Genomic DNA, 15,916 nt, shown 5'->3' with positions numbered 1-15,916 from the left:
AACTATGTAATTCATAAACCAAAACTGTCTTGGGTAAACTGAGATGTATGGTTAGCCTACTTCACTCCATTAACCATATTTCCTCAAAAGCTCCTTCTTACGACAGGATCAAGTTCAAATTTCTTAGTCTGGCCCTTTACTGTCCAGCATCATCTAGCTTCTACCTAGCCAGTCTCACCTTGTATTAGGCCTCTCCTCTCCATCCCTCCTACTTTATAGCCCAGCAACACCATCACTACCCAATGCTTTGGTCTTTGGACGTGCTTCCCCTTTCTCTTTCCTATCAAAGCCCTGAATTTATTTACTAGTTAAGTATAATATCAAGTCATCCTTTGCAAATTCTTCTCTGACCCTTCTGATGAGACATACATGTTTCTTCTGAGGGCAGGAACCTTGTCTTTTCATCCTTGTAACTTCAGTGCCCAGAACAGTGGCTGCCACTGAATTTATTGACTAAACGAATGTGAACAAGAAAATAGTATTTGAGAGCTAGACCGTGGGCTACAGACAATACTGCCGGCTAATTTAGACATGATCTAATTTCTGGGCTAGGGAACAACTTACTTCAGACCTACCAGTAGATAGTATACCTTGAAAAAAGTAATAAATTAAATGCTTCACTCATGGATTGTTCATCCATGGTTGTTATTGTTGTTGTTGTTGCCACCGCTGGTGGTTTTCTGTAAGAGGGGTCCATGTTTCAGGTAGGTTAAACAGACTCACAATATGTGAGCCGGTTGTATTTTAATGCTTCTCCTCATGGATTCCCAAGCTCGGCTGATGGTACTACCATCCATCTACTCAACAGTCCAAGTCAAGAGATCTGGGAGTCATTTTGCCTCTTTCTTTACCTTCACTCCCCACATATGATTATTCACCATGCCCTGGGCCTCTATCTGTTTACCTCCAATAGATACCTTTTGTATATGTTGCTTCCTCATTACTACTGTTCTAGTTGGACCCTTAATGTTTTTTGTTTGGGCGATTCCAACAGCCTCCTAACTGGACTCACAACTTCCAGCCTCTGCCCACTTGAGTGCGGACTCCACACCTCTGTCAGGATGCTCTAAGTGCAGACCTGATCATGGGAGTCCCTGCTTCTGGAGCCCCTGTTGCCTCCTCAACACCTACAAGGTAAAGTCCAAACTCCTCGGCATGGGATGCAAGGTTCTGCGTTTCTGGCTCTTGCTTCATTCTCCATCTCACCTTCCCCACTAGAATCTTACACTCTCACCATAACAAATTGCAGCTCATGATGAGACCCTGCTTAATGGTTTGGCTTTCTCTCTTAGAGTCGAGATCCCAACCTTTACCACCAATTCCATATTCAAGTGGCACTGAATAAGTTAAAAGTTCCCAGGCATGTGACTTCCTACCATATTTACGTGCTATTCTCTGCCCAGAAGGTCCTTCTTAATTGTTCTTCCTGGCAAGTTATTCATGTTTCAACTCAGCTTCGATTTTGCCTCTTCGAGGAAGACTTCCCTGATTTTTTGGAATAAAGTTAATACTTTCCTCTCTCTGTACTACTACTGTACCTTCTCGCTTTCTGCTGCTTCTTTTGCTTTTTTCGTGCCTTTGCTCTTGCTGTCCTCCTCTGTATTAACACCCTTTATCTATCTGCATCTATGTATTTGAGATCCCCTTATAGACTGTGTCTTAATCATCTCTGTATCCTCAGCGCCTCCTCAGGTAACGTTGTATGTAGACTATATGGGTTGCTCAGTAAATGCCTACTGAATTAAACTCAAATAAATTTAGTCACTGCATTTTGTGAATGCCCCTTATTTTAAGACAGGGGTTAGAGAATGTCTTTTACTTGAGTTATAGCGATAGAATACCACCAATGTAATAATTTCTGGGTTGCCCTTACATTTCCAAATTGTCTCACCGATTTCTGTATCACTGAGAACTAACCTTATTCAAGTCAGCTATTAATGGGTAAGGACTTAGACTTTAAAAAAATATATATATTTTTTTACTGAAATGACGATTTTAAAGTCAATTGAAACCGTAGTTTTTATTAAGCAGTTTAAAGTCCTGCAAGAAATTTATACTATTAAGCTGCTGAGCAAACTCTTTTCCGTAGACTGAACAAAAGCAAATAAGCTTCAGCCCAAGCCACTTTCTGAATTATGACCAATTTCAACTGGCAAGCTTTAGCTAATGAGGTTTTACGGCAGTAAATTATTCAACCTTTATTTCCATGGTATGCAGGATTAACAAAAAAACACAACAACTGGAAATAAATCTTTTCGTGAGGATTATCAAAAGACAACCATTTTGATGCGATCCTGCTTCTCAGTTTCACTGTTATTCAAATAAAATGGCGTCCCCACACTCATTACCGTTCACAGGAGAGTGTGTGCTGCCATCTGCTGATGTTAGTTAGGCAAGTGAACAGGAGGCCTTGTTTACAATTCCAAACTACAAAACAAGCTTTTACAGTGACGTCTCTCATCAGAGCCATTATAATTTGCTTTCATAAATTACACCAGAGAAAGAGAAAAGACACGGTGACACAATAGGCATTAAGTGACAAAAATCAGCATCTCAAACTCAAAAGGAAAAAAATGATAGCAATACGAGAACAACTTCCAACCAGAGCAGTTTCCTAGACAAGAAACAACCTACGTGCTCTCAAGTACAAAGATTTAAGAAATCACTAAATACTAGTATTTGAAAATGGGGTTCATGGTGTAGTTTCTGTGGCAGAAAAGTCCATCAGGGTCTTCTCCTACATATTAAATAAACTAAGTTGAACCCCAACCATTTAAAGAGTCTTTCTTTGGCGTTACGAAGGTTTTGATTTCTCAGAAAAAAAAAACCCCAAACAAAAGATTTCTCTAAACTAATATCAGTTCTATTTGAGGGGGAATTAGGAGGAAGAATTTGGAGTGAAGAATGCTGGGGAAGGGGAGGGACGAGAACAGGAGGCGATTGTGGGGCCCAGAGGAGGGAGGCCGAAAACTCATTTCCCTGTATTGCACAATTTTGCCGACAGTCAGCACCTTTTGGAAACTTTCACTAAAAGGTAGGGGTTTCTATATTTTCCAACAGATTCAGACAAGACCACAAGGAAGAAGCCAGAGCCAGGCTATGGGTCTGCGTAAAATTGAAAGATGAGCTGTTCATTTCAGCCATTAAGGAGCCCAGGGTCTGCCCCCCAGCCCCCAAATCAGGATCCGAGTGGCAGAAGAATAGCCTGACAGCAACGAGGTCTGGGTGGCCCACCTCGTAGGAATCAGATCCCTGAGACCGAAGGTGAGGCCATCCTCGTCTCTTCCCCACGCTATGGTGGGGTCCACTCTGATGTGGGCTGTAGGCCATTGCTTGGCCTCCCTGGCTCCCTTTTCCTACTCCTTTGCCTCTCAGCACAAGCGACCACAGGAGCCTTGATTCCAAGGTCCTCCTCAGGGGCTTCCGTACAGGGACCATACAACTGAGGCCCTATTGCTGGCTTCAAACATTCTGTCCCACCTGAAGACCCTATACCCCAATGGTTTATACTGAAAAACAGGGTTGCTCTCACTGTGGAAAAAAATAGCGTAATACTTTTAAGCACGATTGCGACCGATTGTGCTTGGTGTCTCCCGTACCTGACCTCATTGTGCTCTTCACAAAATCCCCATGACATCAGTACCATTATCTCCATTTTTCAGATGGAGAAACGAAATTTTAGAGGAGTTGGGTGACTTGCCTAAGGACACACAGCTAGTCTCCATCTATCACTCAGACTCAGTTATGATTCACTTCAAAGTCTGTCCTATTCCGTTATCTTATTTTATACCCATGTGACAAAACAGTAGCTACCATTGATTGAGCACCTACTGCGTAACAAGTACTGTTGCTGGAGGTTCTTACATACATTCTCTCATTGAATTATCGTCATGCTCTAAGATTGGTACTGTTATTATCCCCATTTTTCTTGATGAAGAAAAAGAGGTCCAGAAAAGTTAAATAACTTTGCCTAAGGCGACACAGCTGGTAGCAATGGCTTTCTGACTCCGATACCTGTCCTCCTAGCCATCGGTTGGGCTACATAAAATCCATCCTATAGACAGACTCCTAAATTGGAGTTATGATTCTCATCCTTGTTTGACAGATAAGAAACCAAGGTTCAGGGAGTTCCTATTGTGGCTCAGTGGTGACAAATCCGACTAGCATCCCTTAGGAAGCGGGTTCGATCCCTGGCCTCACGCAGTGGGTCGGGGATCCAGTGTTGCTGTGAGCTGGGGTGTAGGGTGTTGATGCGGCTTGGATCCAGCATTGCTGTGGCTGTGGTGTAGGCTGGCAACCACAGCTCTGATCTGACCTCTAGCCTGGGAACTACCAAGGTTCGGAGGGGTTAAATAACTTGCCTAAGGAGTTCCCGTCGTGGCGCAGTGGTTAACGAATCCGACTAGGAACCATGAGGTTGCAGGTTCGGTCCCTGCCCTTGCTCGGTGGGTTAACGATCCGGCGTTGCTGTGAGCTGTGGTGTAGGTTGCAGACGAGGCTTGGATCCCGCGTTGCTGTGGCTCTGGCGTAGGCCAGTGGCTACAGCTCCGATTGGACCCCTAGCCTGGGAACCTCCATATGCCGCGGGAGTGGCCCAAAGAAATAGCAAAATGACAAAAATAAAAAATAAAAAAAAAATAACTTGCCTAAGGTTCCATAGCGAGTAAGAAGCACAGAGTGGGCAGAGAGAGGGTGATGGTGGAGCAGAAGCAGGAAAGAATGACTTTGCAGTAAAGCTCAGCCTGGATCTGCTTCGTGAAAAGCACTCCTCCACTTCTCGGCAGGTGAGCCCTGCTGAGATCCGTAAGCACAAGGTAGAGTTGACAGTTGCTGGTGGCCCACAGGCAGGAAGTGAAGAAGAGTCTCTCTGGGCCCGAGCATTCTCCAAGGCCCAAACATTCTCCAACAGAGGAAAAAAACCCACTTACTCTTTAATTAAAAATGTAATCAGGAGTCCCCGTTGTGGCGCAGCAGAGACGAATCCAATTAGTATCCATGAGGATGGGGCTTTGATCCCTGGCCTCGTTCAGTGGGTCGGGGATCTGGCGTGGCTGTGGTGTAGGCTGGCAGATGTAGCTCTGATTCGACCCCTAGCCTGGGAACTTCCATATGCTGCAGTTGTGGCCCTAAAAAGCAAAAAAAAAAAAAAAGTAATCAAAAGTAGCTTTCCCCTCTTCCTCATGTTGTTCAGTGAAGGGCAGAATACATAACAAATTATGAGAACCACAACTCTAGGACCATGACAGTCTCTAAGCAACGCAAGATTGGACCCACCAAATAATGTTTGTTTCTCGGTCCATGAACTTTAGAAAGCTACAAACATATTTTCATTATCATAAATCTATTGAGATTTGAAATAGTTATCAAATAATCATTTTTACTAAAGTGAGGCTCTTTGATTTTTAAAATCTGATATAATCTCATAGGTCATGTCTATATGTACAAAATAAAGGGGAAAGGTTGAGGCAACTGTCTGAAAACTTGAACTGAAATTATCCAGGTAATTCTTGCATGTATCCCTCCCTTGAACACAAACACTTGGCCTATGCAGAAGCCAAGGGGGTAATGGAAGTAAGCTTCGAAGGCAAGCAGATTTGAGTTCCAGCTCTGGCTCTGCCACCCGTTAGTTTGGTGATCTGGTCACTTCAGCTCTTTGAGGCTTACTTTCACGGATCTGTAAAATGACGATATGAAAACCTACCAAAAGGGATTACAGTGGAAATTAAACTCGATAATGGCTGGAAAATGGCCAGCAGAGAAGGTGCTCAATCAGTGGGAATTATCCCCGTTGTTATTGAGGAAACGGTTGGTAGCAGCACTAGAGGCAGATTTAATCATGCACACTCAGGTCGGTCCCTGATTCCAGTTCTGAGCGCTCACTGACAACTGCGACTTGAACTTTTGTTTTTCCAAATAAATACCCCTGTCTCAGATTGTCTCAACATTTGGGGCTGACATTTGGGGCAGAGGAGAAAAGCAGGGGGCTATCCTTTTGCGTTATAGAATGTTTAGAAGCATCCTTAGCCTCTAATTACTAGATGCCAGTAGCATTCCCTGTGCTGTGACAATAAACATGTCTCCAGACATTGCCACCTCTGCGGAGTCTTCCTTGGCCTATAGCCTGTGCTTCTCCCTTCTTTTTTCTGAGTTGTTTTAGATGGACAGTTATACGAAACAAGATGGCCTCCTGGTCTCTAATTGTACCACACTATTAAATCTTATCTTCTAGATAAAATTGTAAGTTTCTTAATGGTGGGAAATTATTTTTCTATTATCTCCTCCAAAGACTGGCATAGGACAGACAAGTAGGAATCCAGTAAAGATGCATGTGTTTGCTCATTTTTTTCACCCATTCAATCAACAAGTATTTGTTAAGTGCTTTTATGTGCCAGGCACTTTATTAGAGCTGGAGGTACAGGAAAATAAGACACAATCTCTGTTTTTGAAGAGCTCACAGTCTAGTGAAAGAGACAGACAAGTACAGTGTGATACTGAAACTAATGACACTGTGGGATGGAGGCTACAAGCGTTTGTTGGCCTTGCCTCCCTGTTCACAGAGCAGTGTTTAAACTAAGAGAAAAGGCTATTGTATTACGGTTGCCCATCTTGATTGACTGTTGAGTTTTGAGGTTGAATTATCTATCATGATTGACCAGGTGGGGGCCCCTGGGGTGTGATCATACTTTTCATCACAGTTTGATCCCTTTAGGAGGTATAATCTTAAAGTAAAACTTACTACTCAATTCATTTAGTGACGTTTTCACCTCAATTGATTTTTTTTCAAATGCAAATACTTGGTTTCTATTTGATTAGGAGTATGAGGGAGGGGGTGATCTGGAAATACACAGTGAGTCCCAAACTTTTCATCTCGTGACTTCAGGGAGCCTGGAGTTCATGCAAGCCGCTTCAAATTTTTAAAGGTTCAGTACCCACTCTACGTGGTTTATGAGAAACCCTCTCATGGAGAAAGTAATGATGGCAAGAAAAAAAAAAAAACTCACTTAGCTTCTCTAGGATCTCCTCATCTGTCATCTTGGATTTTTTCCTTTGCCGATCTGTGTTTCTATACAAAGTACTGGAATTGGCATTCTCAGCAGAAGGTGGTGTGACCTCTTTATTTGGTGCTGCTGGTGAAGCAATGGATTCAACCACGGAACGAGTATAGATCTTTAAGACAAAAATTTTTGTTACAAATGCAAGACCAAAGTAATGCTACAATTGATGATGAACGTGCATTGACACATCATCACCACCCAAGGTCCATAGTTTACCTATGGTTCACTCTTAGTGTTGTACATTCTATGGGTTTGGAAGAACGTATAAGGACATGCATCCATCACTACAGTATTATGCAGAGTATTTTCTCTGCCCTAAAAATCTTCTGTGCTCTGCCTGATTATCCCTCTCTCCACCCCACCCCTCAACCCTCAATGAATTTTTAAACACAAGTGATTTCTATCTAAAAAGACCTTGAAGTTTTTTCAAGTACACTGCCCTTGAAAACTCTCAGGAGCTAGTCTTTTGAGGTCCCCAAACATGCTGCACTCACTGTGGTCTTGGTGCCACTGCTTATGCAATTCTTCCTACCTGATTCATGTGGATTTCCTTCTCTATCTTCTGCAGCAATTTTAAAATCGAGCGCTTATTTGTATATTGTTTGGTGTTATTATCCAATTGCCCTGTGCTATCTTGTATCCCCAAACAGCAACCCCAACCAAGTTTGCATCTTACACTTTAGTTCTGGGACTATAAATGCTCATTAGGTACTGGTTGGCTAACTAGATTCTGACTCTATAACTGTTCCAAAGGACATCTTCATGGATACTAGTCAGATTCATTTCTGCTAAGCCACGATGGGAACTCCAGCCACAACAGGAGCTCGAAATGTCCATCGATGGATGAATGCATTAAGAAGATGTGGTATATATACACAATGGAATACTACTCAGCCATAAAGAGGAACAAAATAATGCCATTTGCAGCAACATGGATGCAACTAGAGACTCTCATACTAAGTGAAGGAAGTCAGAGAGAGAAAGATATGATATCACTTATATCTGGAATGTAATATACAGCACAAATGAACCTTTCCACAGAAAATAAACTCATGGACTTGGAGAAGAGACTTGCAGTTGCCAAGGGGGAGGGGGAGGGAGCAGGATGGACTGGGAGTTTGGAGTTAATAGATGCAAACTATTGCATTTGGAGTGGATAAGCAATGAGATCCTGCTGTATATCTAGTCACTTAGATGGAACATCATGGAGGATAATGTGTGAAAAAGAATGTATATACATACATGTGTGTGTGTGTGTGTGTGTGTGTGTGTGTGTGTGTGTGACTGGGTCACTTTGCCATACAGTAGAAATTGATAGAACACTGTAAACCAAATATAATGGAAAAATAAAAATCATAAAAATGAATAAAAAACAAAAACAAAGGACATCTTTTGGACCATTTGGAAACATCACTTGGGACTTACTGATTTTGTATGCTCTGGTCTTGGCGCAATAACTGGTGGAGGCTCATTCTCGTCTTCTTCTTCTTCCTCTTCTTCATCTTCTTCCTCAGACACAGGGGGAGCCAAAGGAGGCTCTGACGCTGTTTTTGTACTCTTATGACAAGAACAAAATTCAAAAACCAGGTATTAGTTCCTCATTGTTCTTCAGCAATGAGAAAAGGGACATAAAATATTTCAGCGTGTAGGGATAGGAAGGAATTGCATCTTTTACAAATGAGCAAAACCATCTATAATTTGGTGGCAGGACCTGCCCACATTCCGAGATAAATTCAGGTTATGATTGAAGCACCACGAAATTTAAAACATCACTTCTACTTTCCACTGAGCTCAAAAAGAGTGAGCTATTCATTTAACATTTTAAAATTCAATGTTTTTGAAATCAATGAATGTATTTTAGAAGTCAAATTGATTGCTATTAAAGCCTTGAATTTGTACCCGGCAGACTGTCAATTTGTTGACTGAGAGTTTGTCAACCAGAGAAGGGCTATTCTGTGCCTAAAGATCAGAGCACGCATATGGATATGGCATAAATACAGCTCTGCAAGTACTAAGTACAAGCAAGCCCATAACTGTTTCTTTTCTGTTTAGGCGCCTGGAAAGAAGCACTCAGAGGGTAACAAACATGAAGATTTAAGGAATACTCATCTACATCAATAATTATTCAATCTCAACCAAGAGGTAAATGGCGATTTGCAATGTGAAAATTGCAATAACACCAAAAATAATGACAACAACCACAGTATCTAGGGTTGGTTTTTTGATCATTCACATTAACACGGGGGTAAAATGGTACCAAAGTTGGATTTTTAGAATAACTATGGCCATGGTTCTCAAAGCGTGGTCCCCACACAGCATCGTCAGCGTCATCAAGGAACGTCATCTGGCTCCAGCCAGACCAATAAATAGGAAACTCTAGGGGGTGGGACCCAGAAATCTGGTGATCCCGATGCCTGTTCAAGTTTAAAAATCACTGAACTAGGATATAGGTCTGTCTTATTCTAACCCTAAGCCTAAGCCTAACCCTAAGCCTAACCCTTATTCAGTATGTCTTATTCTTATTCACCAGCCATATATGGCTTAACACATGGCTGGTCTGAGTAAAGATGTTAAGTCATAAGTGAAAAGTACATACCTGGTATTGAATACGTAATATGAAAAAAACTGCCAAATATTTCTTTAATACTTTTTATATTGAGTGTATATTGAAATAATATTTTCCAATGTTTGGTTAAATAAAAATATATTAAAATTAACTTCACCTATTTCTTCTTACTTTTTAAAATGAAAATCAGAAAAGTTAAAGTTACATATATGGCTTTTACAACATTTTTGTGGACAGCACTATTATAGATAGCTCCTGATTTTGGGGGTGTGTATGTGTGTACTTATTTGTTTTCTGTTTATGCCTTTAAGTACACTGTCTCAGGCTAATCCTAAAAAGAATTTTCATTCCTGAGGACAAAGTTCCTGAGGCAGATACAGACAGCCTACTAATAGACTATTACAATGAAGGACCTCAGTCTATGATTTAAATTCACCATGGATTTTCTGCAATGATGTATAAACCTATGGTGGTGTCATAGGTATAACCATATTTCTTATCGGAGCCAGCAAGACTTATGTACCATGGTAAGACAACTTAGAATTTATAAATTTGAAAGAATATTTGATTGCCCAGATATATATAGTGAGCGGTTTGTAGATTGAAGCGTATATGCTTACTTGATATTGTTTTTATATTTATATACCTATATTTATTCTTTTTTTTTTTTTTTGGCCACACCCAGGGCATGAGGAAATTCCCAAACCCACGCCACAGCAATGACAATGCTGGATCCTTAACCCACTGAGTCACTAGGGAACTCCTATTTATTCTTAATTTAGCCAAAATTGTTGGGCTATTATATTGTGTTGTGGCTGTGTGAATAGCAACATATATTAATGACATTTTGTTTCTGGATTAAAAAAAAATCAGTTTCTTTCAGGGCACCACAGTGGGCACAGGGAGAAAATGCCTTTGGATTATTGGTCTTTGCCTTGATTGTTCCAGAAATTTCTGCTCTATCTTGTGCCAGCTGGGATCCGGAAAGCAACTAATCACTGTTCCTTGGTAGATGGGCAGAACCAGCATATACACTGACACATTTTTATATGGCAAACGATGCTACTTTATACATTAGACAATATGAACCTTGCTTAGGGATAATAACCTTTATGTGGGCCTATGAAAAAAATTGAAATCACAAATAAACGATCAGCTCCCAAATGTCACAAGAAAACAAAAAAAATTTGTCAATTAATGTCTAATTAAATGTTTATTATGTGTAAGTCAACGTAATTGTTAGCATTTATAGAAATTTAATTATATTAAAGAAGAAATTATAGGTTAGGCTGTTCTATTTAGCGGCAATTCTTGTGTATTCACAATGATTTCTAAGAAATTATACCTAATCGTAAATTAAATATTACTTATAATCAAATACTCTCAAAACTAATGTTTAAAAAATCACTTTAAAAAGTTTATAACAAAAATATAAAGTGGGGTGTAGAGGCCCTTAAATACAGTTGACAATGCATCACATGCCATCCATGAGTGACAGTGTATATATATAGTTGGTTGGTTGGTTAGTTGGTTGGTTTGTTGGTTGGAAAGAATGTGTGACCTTCAGTGGACATTATGTTCTGGATGATGGTTGGGCCAGGGAGAATTAACTACCCAGCCATACACCTAGAATACCAGACCCTGGTACCAAGAACTGAAATTAACATAATTTCCTGCCCCTGTGTATTTTTTCCACGAGTCTTTCCATCCCTGGGTAAATAATACTGGGACTGGGCACACTGTCTTTTCCTTGTGTTAAACAATATCAAGACAGAGCATATTTTCCTGTTCTTTTGTTACACAATACTGAGAACAAGCCCAAATAATTTAGTTTCTCACTTTAAGAAATACTTGTTCTTGGAAGATAAGACTGAACCAACTGAAGTGCTTTGCTTATTAAGAATAACAGATTGCTGACCAAGACTCTCTTCAAAACCCTGACTTGGCTGTATTCACCAATGCAAAGCCATTTTATCATAAGCACGGCACAATCTTAACTCGTTCCTTGCCTTGCAAGACCTGCTGCAAAATCACACAGCCATGCTCTAAAACCCTATAAATATTCTCCCTTGATATCCTGTTCTATGCCCCCGCTAGGACTCTATCAAGGCAGTGCTCTTTCTTACTACCGTAAGTATAATAATAAACTTAGCTTTACTCGATTAACAGGTTGTTCTGGTGGTCTTCTGGGGAGTCAAAGTTATAACTTTGCTACACAATTCCTTCCAGGCTGAGGATTACTATGTCTATTATGTCTAAACTTGTAAGAAATATAGATAGATAAGTATCGAGTAAGGAATTTTTTGTCTTACTGAAATTAAGTGTTTTTGACACTCATTATGCCACACAGTTGGCCAGGGAAGGGTCTTAACCTGAGTTGGGTCTTGGACTTGTTTAGAATTATAAAGGGTTTAGCCCATCTTCCTGGAAAAATATAGGTGGACGTATTTTTACAATAATTGCAAGGGTTCATAGATTTTTTTGAAACCCACTCATGGACTCTAAGTTACAAACCCTGCTCTAGGGAATACACCAGCTAGAGAACTACCTTAGGAAACTCTCCTTTTTTTGAGCTTCATTTTTATTTTTTATTTTTTATTTTTTTATTTTTTATTTTTTTGTCTTTTTGTCTTTTGTCTTTTGTTGTTATTGTTGTTGTTGCTATTTCTTGGGCTGCTCCCGCGGCATATGGAGGTTCCCAGGCTAGGAGTTGAATCGGAGCTGTAGCCACCGGCCTACACCAGAGCCACAGCAACGCGGGATCCGAGCCGCGTCTGCAACCTACACCACAGCTCACGGCAACGCCGGATCGTTAACCCACTGAGCAAGGGCAGGGACCGAACCCGCAACCTCATGGTTCCTAGTCGGATTCGTTAACCACTGCGCCACGACGGGAACTCCTGAGCTTCATTTTTAAAGGCAAAGAAATAAGAAGTAAGGTGTTTGGAGACTCTAGACAATGCTAATTAAGTATGGTCTGTGAGCCATACCTGTGTGCTTGTTTAAAATTCAAATTTCAGGGTTCCATTCCAGATCTATTCTGGGAGTGGAGTCCTGGAATCTGCACGTTAACAGACTCCCTCGGCAATTTTTTTTTTTTTTTTTGTCGTTTGTCCTTTTAGGGCCACACCTGAGGCATGCAGAGGTTCCCAGGCTAGTGGTCCAATCGGAGCTGTAGCTGTTGGCCTACACTATAGCCACAGCAACTCGGGAACTGAGCCACACCTGTGACCTACGTACAGCTCACGGCAACGCTGGATCCTCAACCCACAAAGCAAGGCCAGGAATCAAACCTGCGTCCTCGTGGATACTAGCTGGGTTTGTTAACCACTGAGCCACAATAGGAACTCCTCCCCAGGCAATTCTAATGCATACTGAAATTTAAAAAAAACCCCACTACTCTAGATGAACAAAATAAACCAGTAAGGCAAATCAAAAGTGTCATCTGTCAAATGCACACCCAGGTTCTCTAGGCACGAATTGCAGCACGTTCATGTTAGTGCTGTTACCTTCTACTTCAAATACTAGCTCAAGATGCTCAATGCATTACTTCACTTTCAACAGTACAATAAAAATAAATTTCAAAGTAGCCTTAAACTGAAGAGGAGGTCCCTGAACAGTATTTAGCATTTAATAACACGAATACCAAAGAAGCTCTCACAAGTGAGCAGTAAAGCAGATGTCATATGAATATGGGAGGCATTGCTGAATTCAGCATGAATTACATAGCCACTAGTTTAACACCTCTAGTGAATACAGCATTGTTTCTATCTTGATTCCCACCCAGACTACTAGAAGATGCCAAAACTTGGGAGCAATTCAGGCTGTGTCTATAAGAGTCAATCCCATTAAACCTGTAGGACAGCTAGGTCTACTGGAAGTGTTTCAAACGCAACAAAAGCACCAGCAGTGTGAAGTGCGATTGCCCCCTAGCCCCATAAGGAGAACACAAGGTGCGAGTCCCCATGCCTAAGTTACTGGGTCCCAATGAAATGATGCAACTTGAACTTAGGGCTTAAATCCAGTGCATTCAATCAATAGAAACCCAGGCTTAGTCAAAAAGTTGAATCAATTATCTCCATCTGGAAGACCTGCCAGCCCTTCAAACTCAAGCTGTCCACTAGGAAATTCAGCGTCTTTTCACAGAAAAACAGGCATCTCTTGACAGATAATCCCCTCATCTTTTTGGCCACCCACATTATCAGTCAAAGCCTGCAATCATCTTGGACCTCAACCTTTCCTCCAACATCCAGTCAATAACCTAAACATCTCTGGAATTTGAATCTAATCTCCATTCCCAGCGGCACTGTTTCACGCAGGCCCTCATCACCTCTGGCCTTGGATACTTGCAATATTTCCCAGTCGGTCTCTCTTCAATCCAGTCTTACTTTTCACCCATAATTCATTCTGGACATGTACTGTCAGATCACTGTTCTAAAGCGTAAGCTCTGATGACCTAATTCTTTGGCTTCACAAAACTTCAAGGGCTTCCACTGTACAATTACACAGGCCAGATTCCTTAGAATACCATTGAGGGGCTTCAATGATTTGGCTCCAACTTAACTTTCTAGGCTTAAGTCCTATGATTCCCTTTCTTGCAACTCAGTCTCCATTCAAATCCACACCCCTTGTCCCTTGCTCTCCTCACTACTCTGCCCTTTATCATGCTTTCCCTTTGCTTAGAACGCCCTTCTCTAGCTTCAAAGAACCAAATCACATCTGACCTTCAAGATCTAGTTCTAATTCCACCTTCGATATGAAGCATTTTCTAAATCAACGTTCAACAAATATGTTCCGAGTACCTATTTTGTACTTGGCACTGAGCTTATTAAACCCTTGAAGACAAGGGCCTGCTTCTTTTTCCCTCACCAGCTAAAAGTCATCTCCTTCTCTGAGTTCTCCTAGCAAATGGACATATTTTATGGTATTCAACATGGTCTATAGAGTACTATGTTGCTGTATGTTCATACTTCTCTTCCCTTACCAGACTGAGCTCCAAATTTCCTAGTGCTTATAAGGAGGCACTTGATAAATATGTTACATAAGTGAATATCCAGTTGTTTTATCTCCAAACAGTGAGATCATCAGTTTTTTCTGATCTGATGGACTATTTGGAACATTATGCAGATTTAGTTTGAATTCTACAAGCAAAACCAATAGAAGCGAGCTTAAAAAAAAAAAAAAAGAAGGTCAGTATCTTAGGCGACATAAGCTGTTTACAAAAATAAAAACCAACCCACCGACCATCCTAGCAGGTCAGTGTTTAAAATGACTGGCCTACCTAAAAAAATAACAACTATTCCTTTGTCAAGATACCTATCTGGTATTGCACAATAATGATGGTAATTAAATCAAGTGAGGTAAAGTATAGGTTGATCATGGAAGGTTGATGTTTTTGTCTTTCCCACTTTACTATCAAGTCACATGCTGTTTTCGATGTGGCCCAGGAAGCCATCAGAGCCAAGTGGCCGGAGGGAAATGACCAGTGAGAATGGGAGGGCTCCATTCCGCTCTGTTTTGAGAATTCTGAGCAAGGCACAAGCGCCATGGCCTCATACAAGTCTCAACGTGTGGAAAGAGTGAGTTTTCATCTTTGCTGCCAACTAAAAATACTCGCAATCGTAGCTTACATTTAACAAACACCTAGTACGTGTTAGGTAATGTACTAAGTATATTACATGCATTATTAGTGTACTCAGTATATTATCATATTCAATATTCACATGAGTTTGAGGAAGTAGGTGCTGTTATTATTCCCACTTAGGGCTGAGGAAGGAAAGGTTCACAGAAGCTGAGCTACTTGCCCAAAGCTGCTCAGCTTGTGAGTGGAGGAATAAGACTAAACACCTATATCCAGAATCTTTACTCTTTTAAGTCTTATTTTCAGTTATGGTAACATAGACGTAACATAAAATTTACCATCTAAACTATTTTTAAGTGTACGGTCCGGGAGTGTAAAGTATAGCCACACTGCGGAGCAACCATCACTGCAATCCATCTCCAAAACTTTTTGTCTTGCAAAACTGAAACTCTGTACCCATTAAACAACAACATCCCATTTCCACCTCACTCAGCAACCACTTTCTGCATCTTTGATTTTTGACTACTTTAGGTATAATATTTCTTTTTATGACTGGACTATATCACTTAGCTTAATGCTCTCAGGTTCATCCACATTGTAGCATATTCAGAACTTCCTTCCTGTTTAAGGCCAAATAATATTCCATTGTATGGATAGGCCACTTTTGTTTATCCATTCATCTGTTGATGGACACCTGGGTTGGCTTCCATCTTC

General features: G+C 40.9%; 1 protein-coding gene across 31 annotated transcripts in view; it reads right to left on the bottom strand.

Moving 5' to 3' along the window:
* The window catches only part of PAK3 (p21 (RAC1) activated kinase 3), a 299,369-nt gene that overhangs the window by 48,235 nt on the left and 235,218 nt on the right, over positions 1–15,916 (bottom strand). For all 31 annotated transcript variants that reach the window (XR_014835535.1, XR_014835534.1, XM_085008202.1 and 28 more), the window contains 2 exons: positions 8,481–8,612; positions 7,002–7,167 (listed from right to left, as the gene is read on the bottom strand). Coding sequence is in view for 29 of the 31 variants with exons in the window: in XM_085008202.1 (XP_084864328.1) it covers positions 7,002–7,167; positions 8,481–8,612 (298 nt within the window). In the remaining 2 variants the exon portion in view is untranslated. The remainder of the gene's footprint in view (positions 1–7,001; positions 7,168–8,480; positions 8,613–15,916) is intronic.

This window comes from Sus scrofa, chromosome X (assembly GCF_054392235.1).
Source record: "Sus scrofa isolate SSC_HxYL_T2T_F1_AM1 chromosome X, Sscrofa_HxYL_maternal_Yorkshire_Landrace_v2.0, whole genome shotgun sequence".
Taxonomy (NCBI): Eukaryota; Metazoa; Chordata; class Mammalia; order Artiodactyla; family Suidae; genus Sus; species Sus scrofa.
The sequence above is the reverse complement of the archived record's forward strand: the minus strand, read 5'-3'. Positions and strand labels throughout refer to the sequence as shown.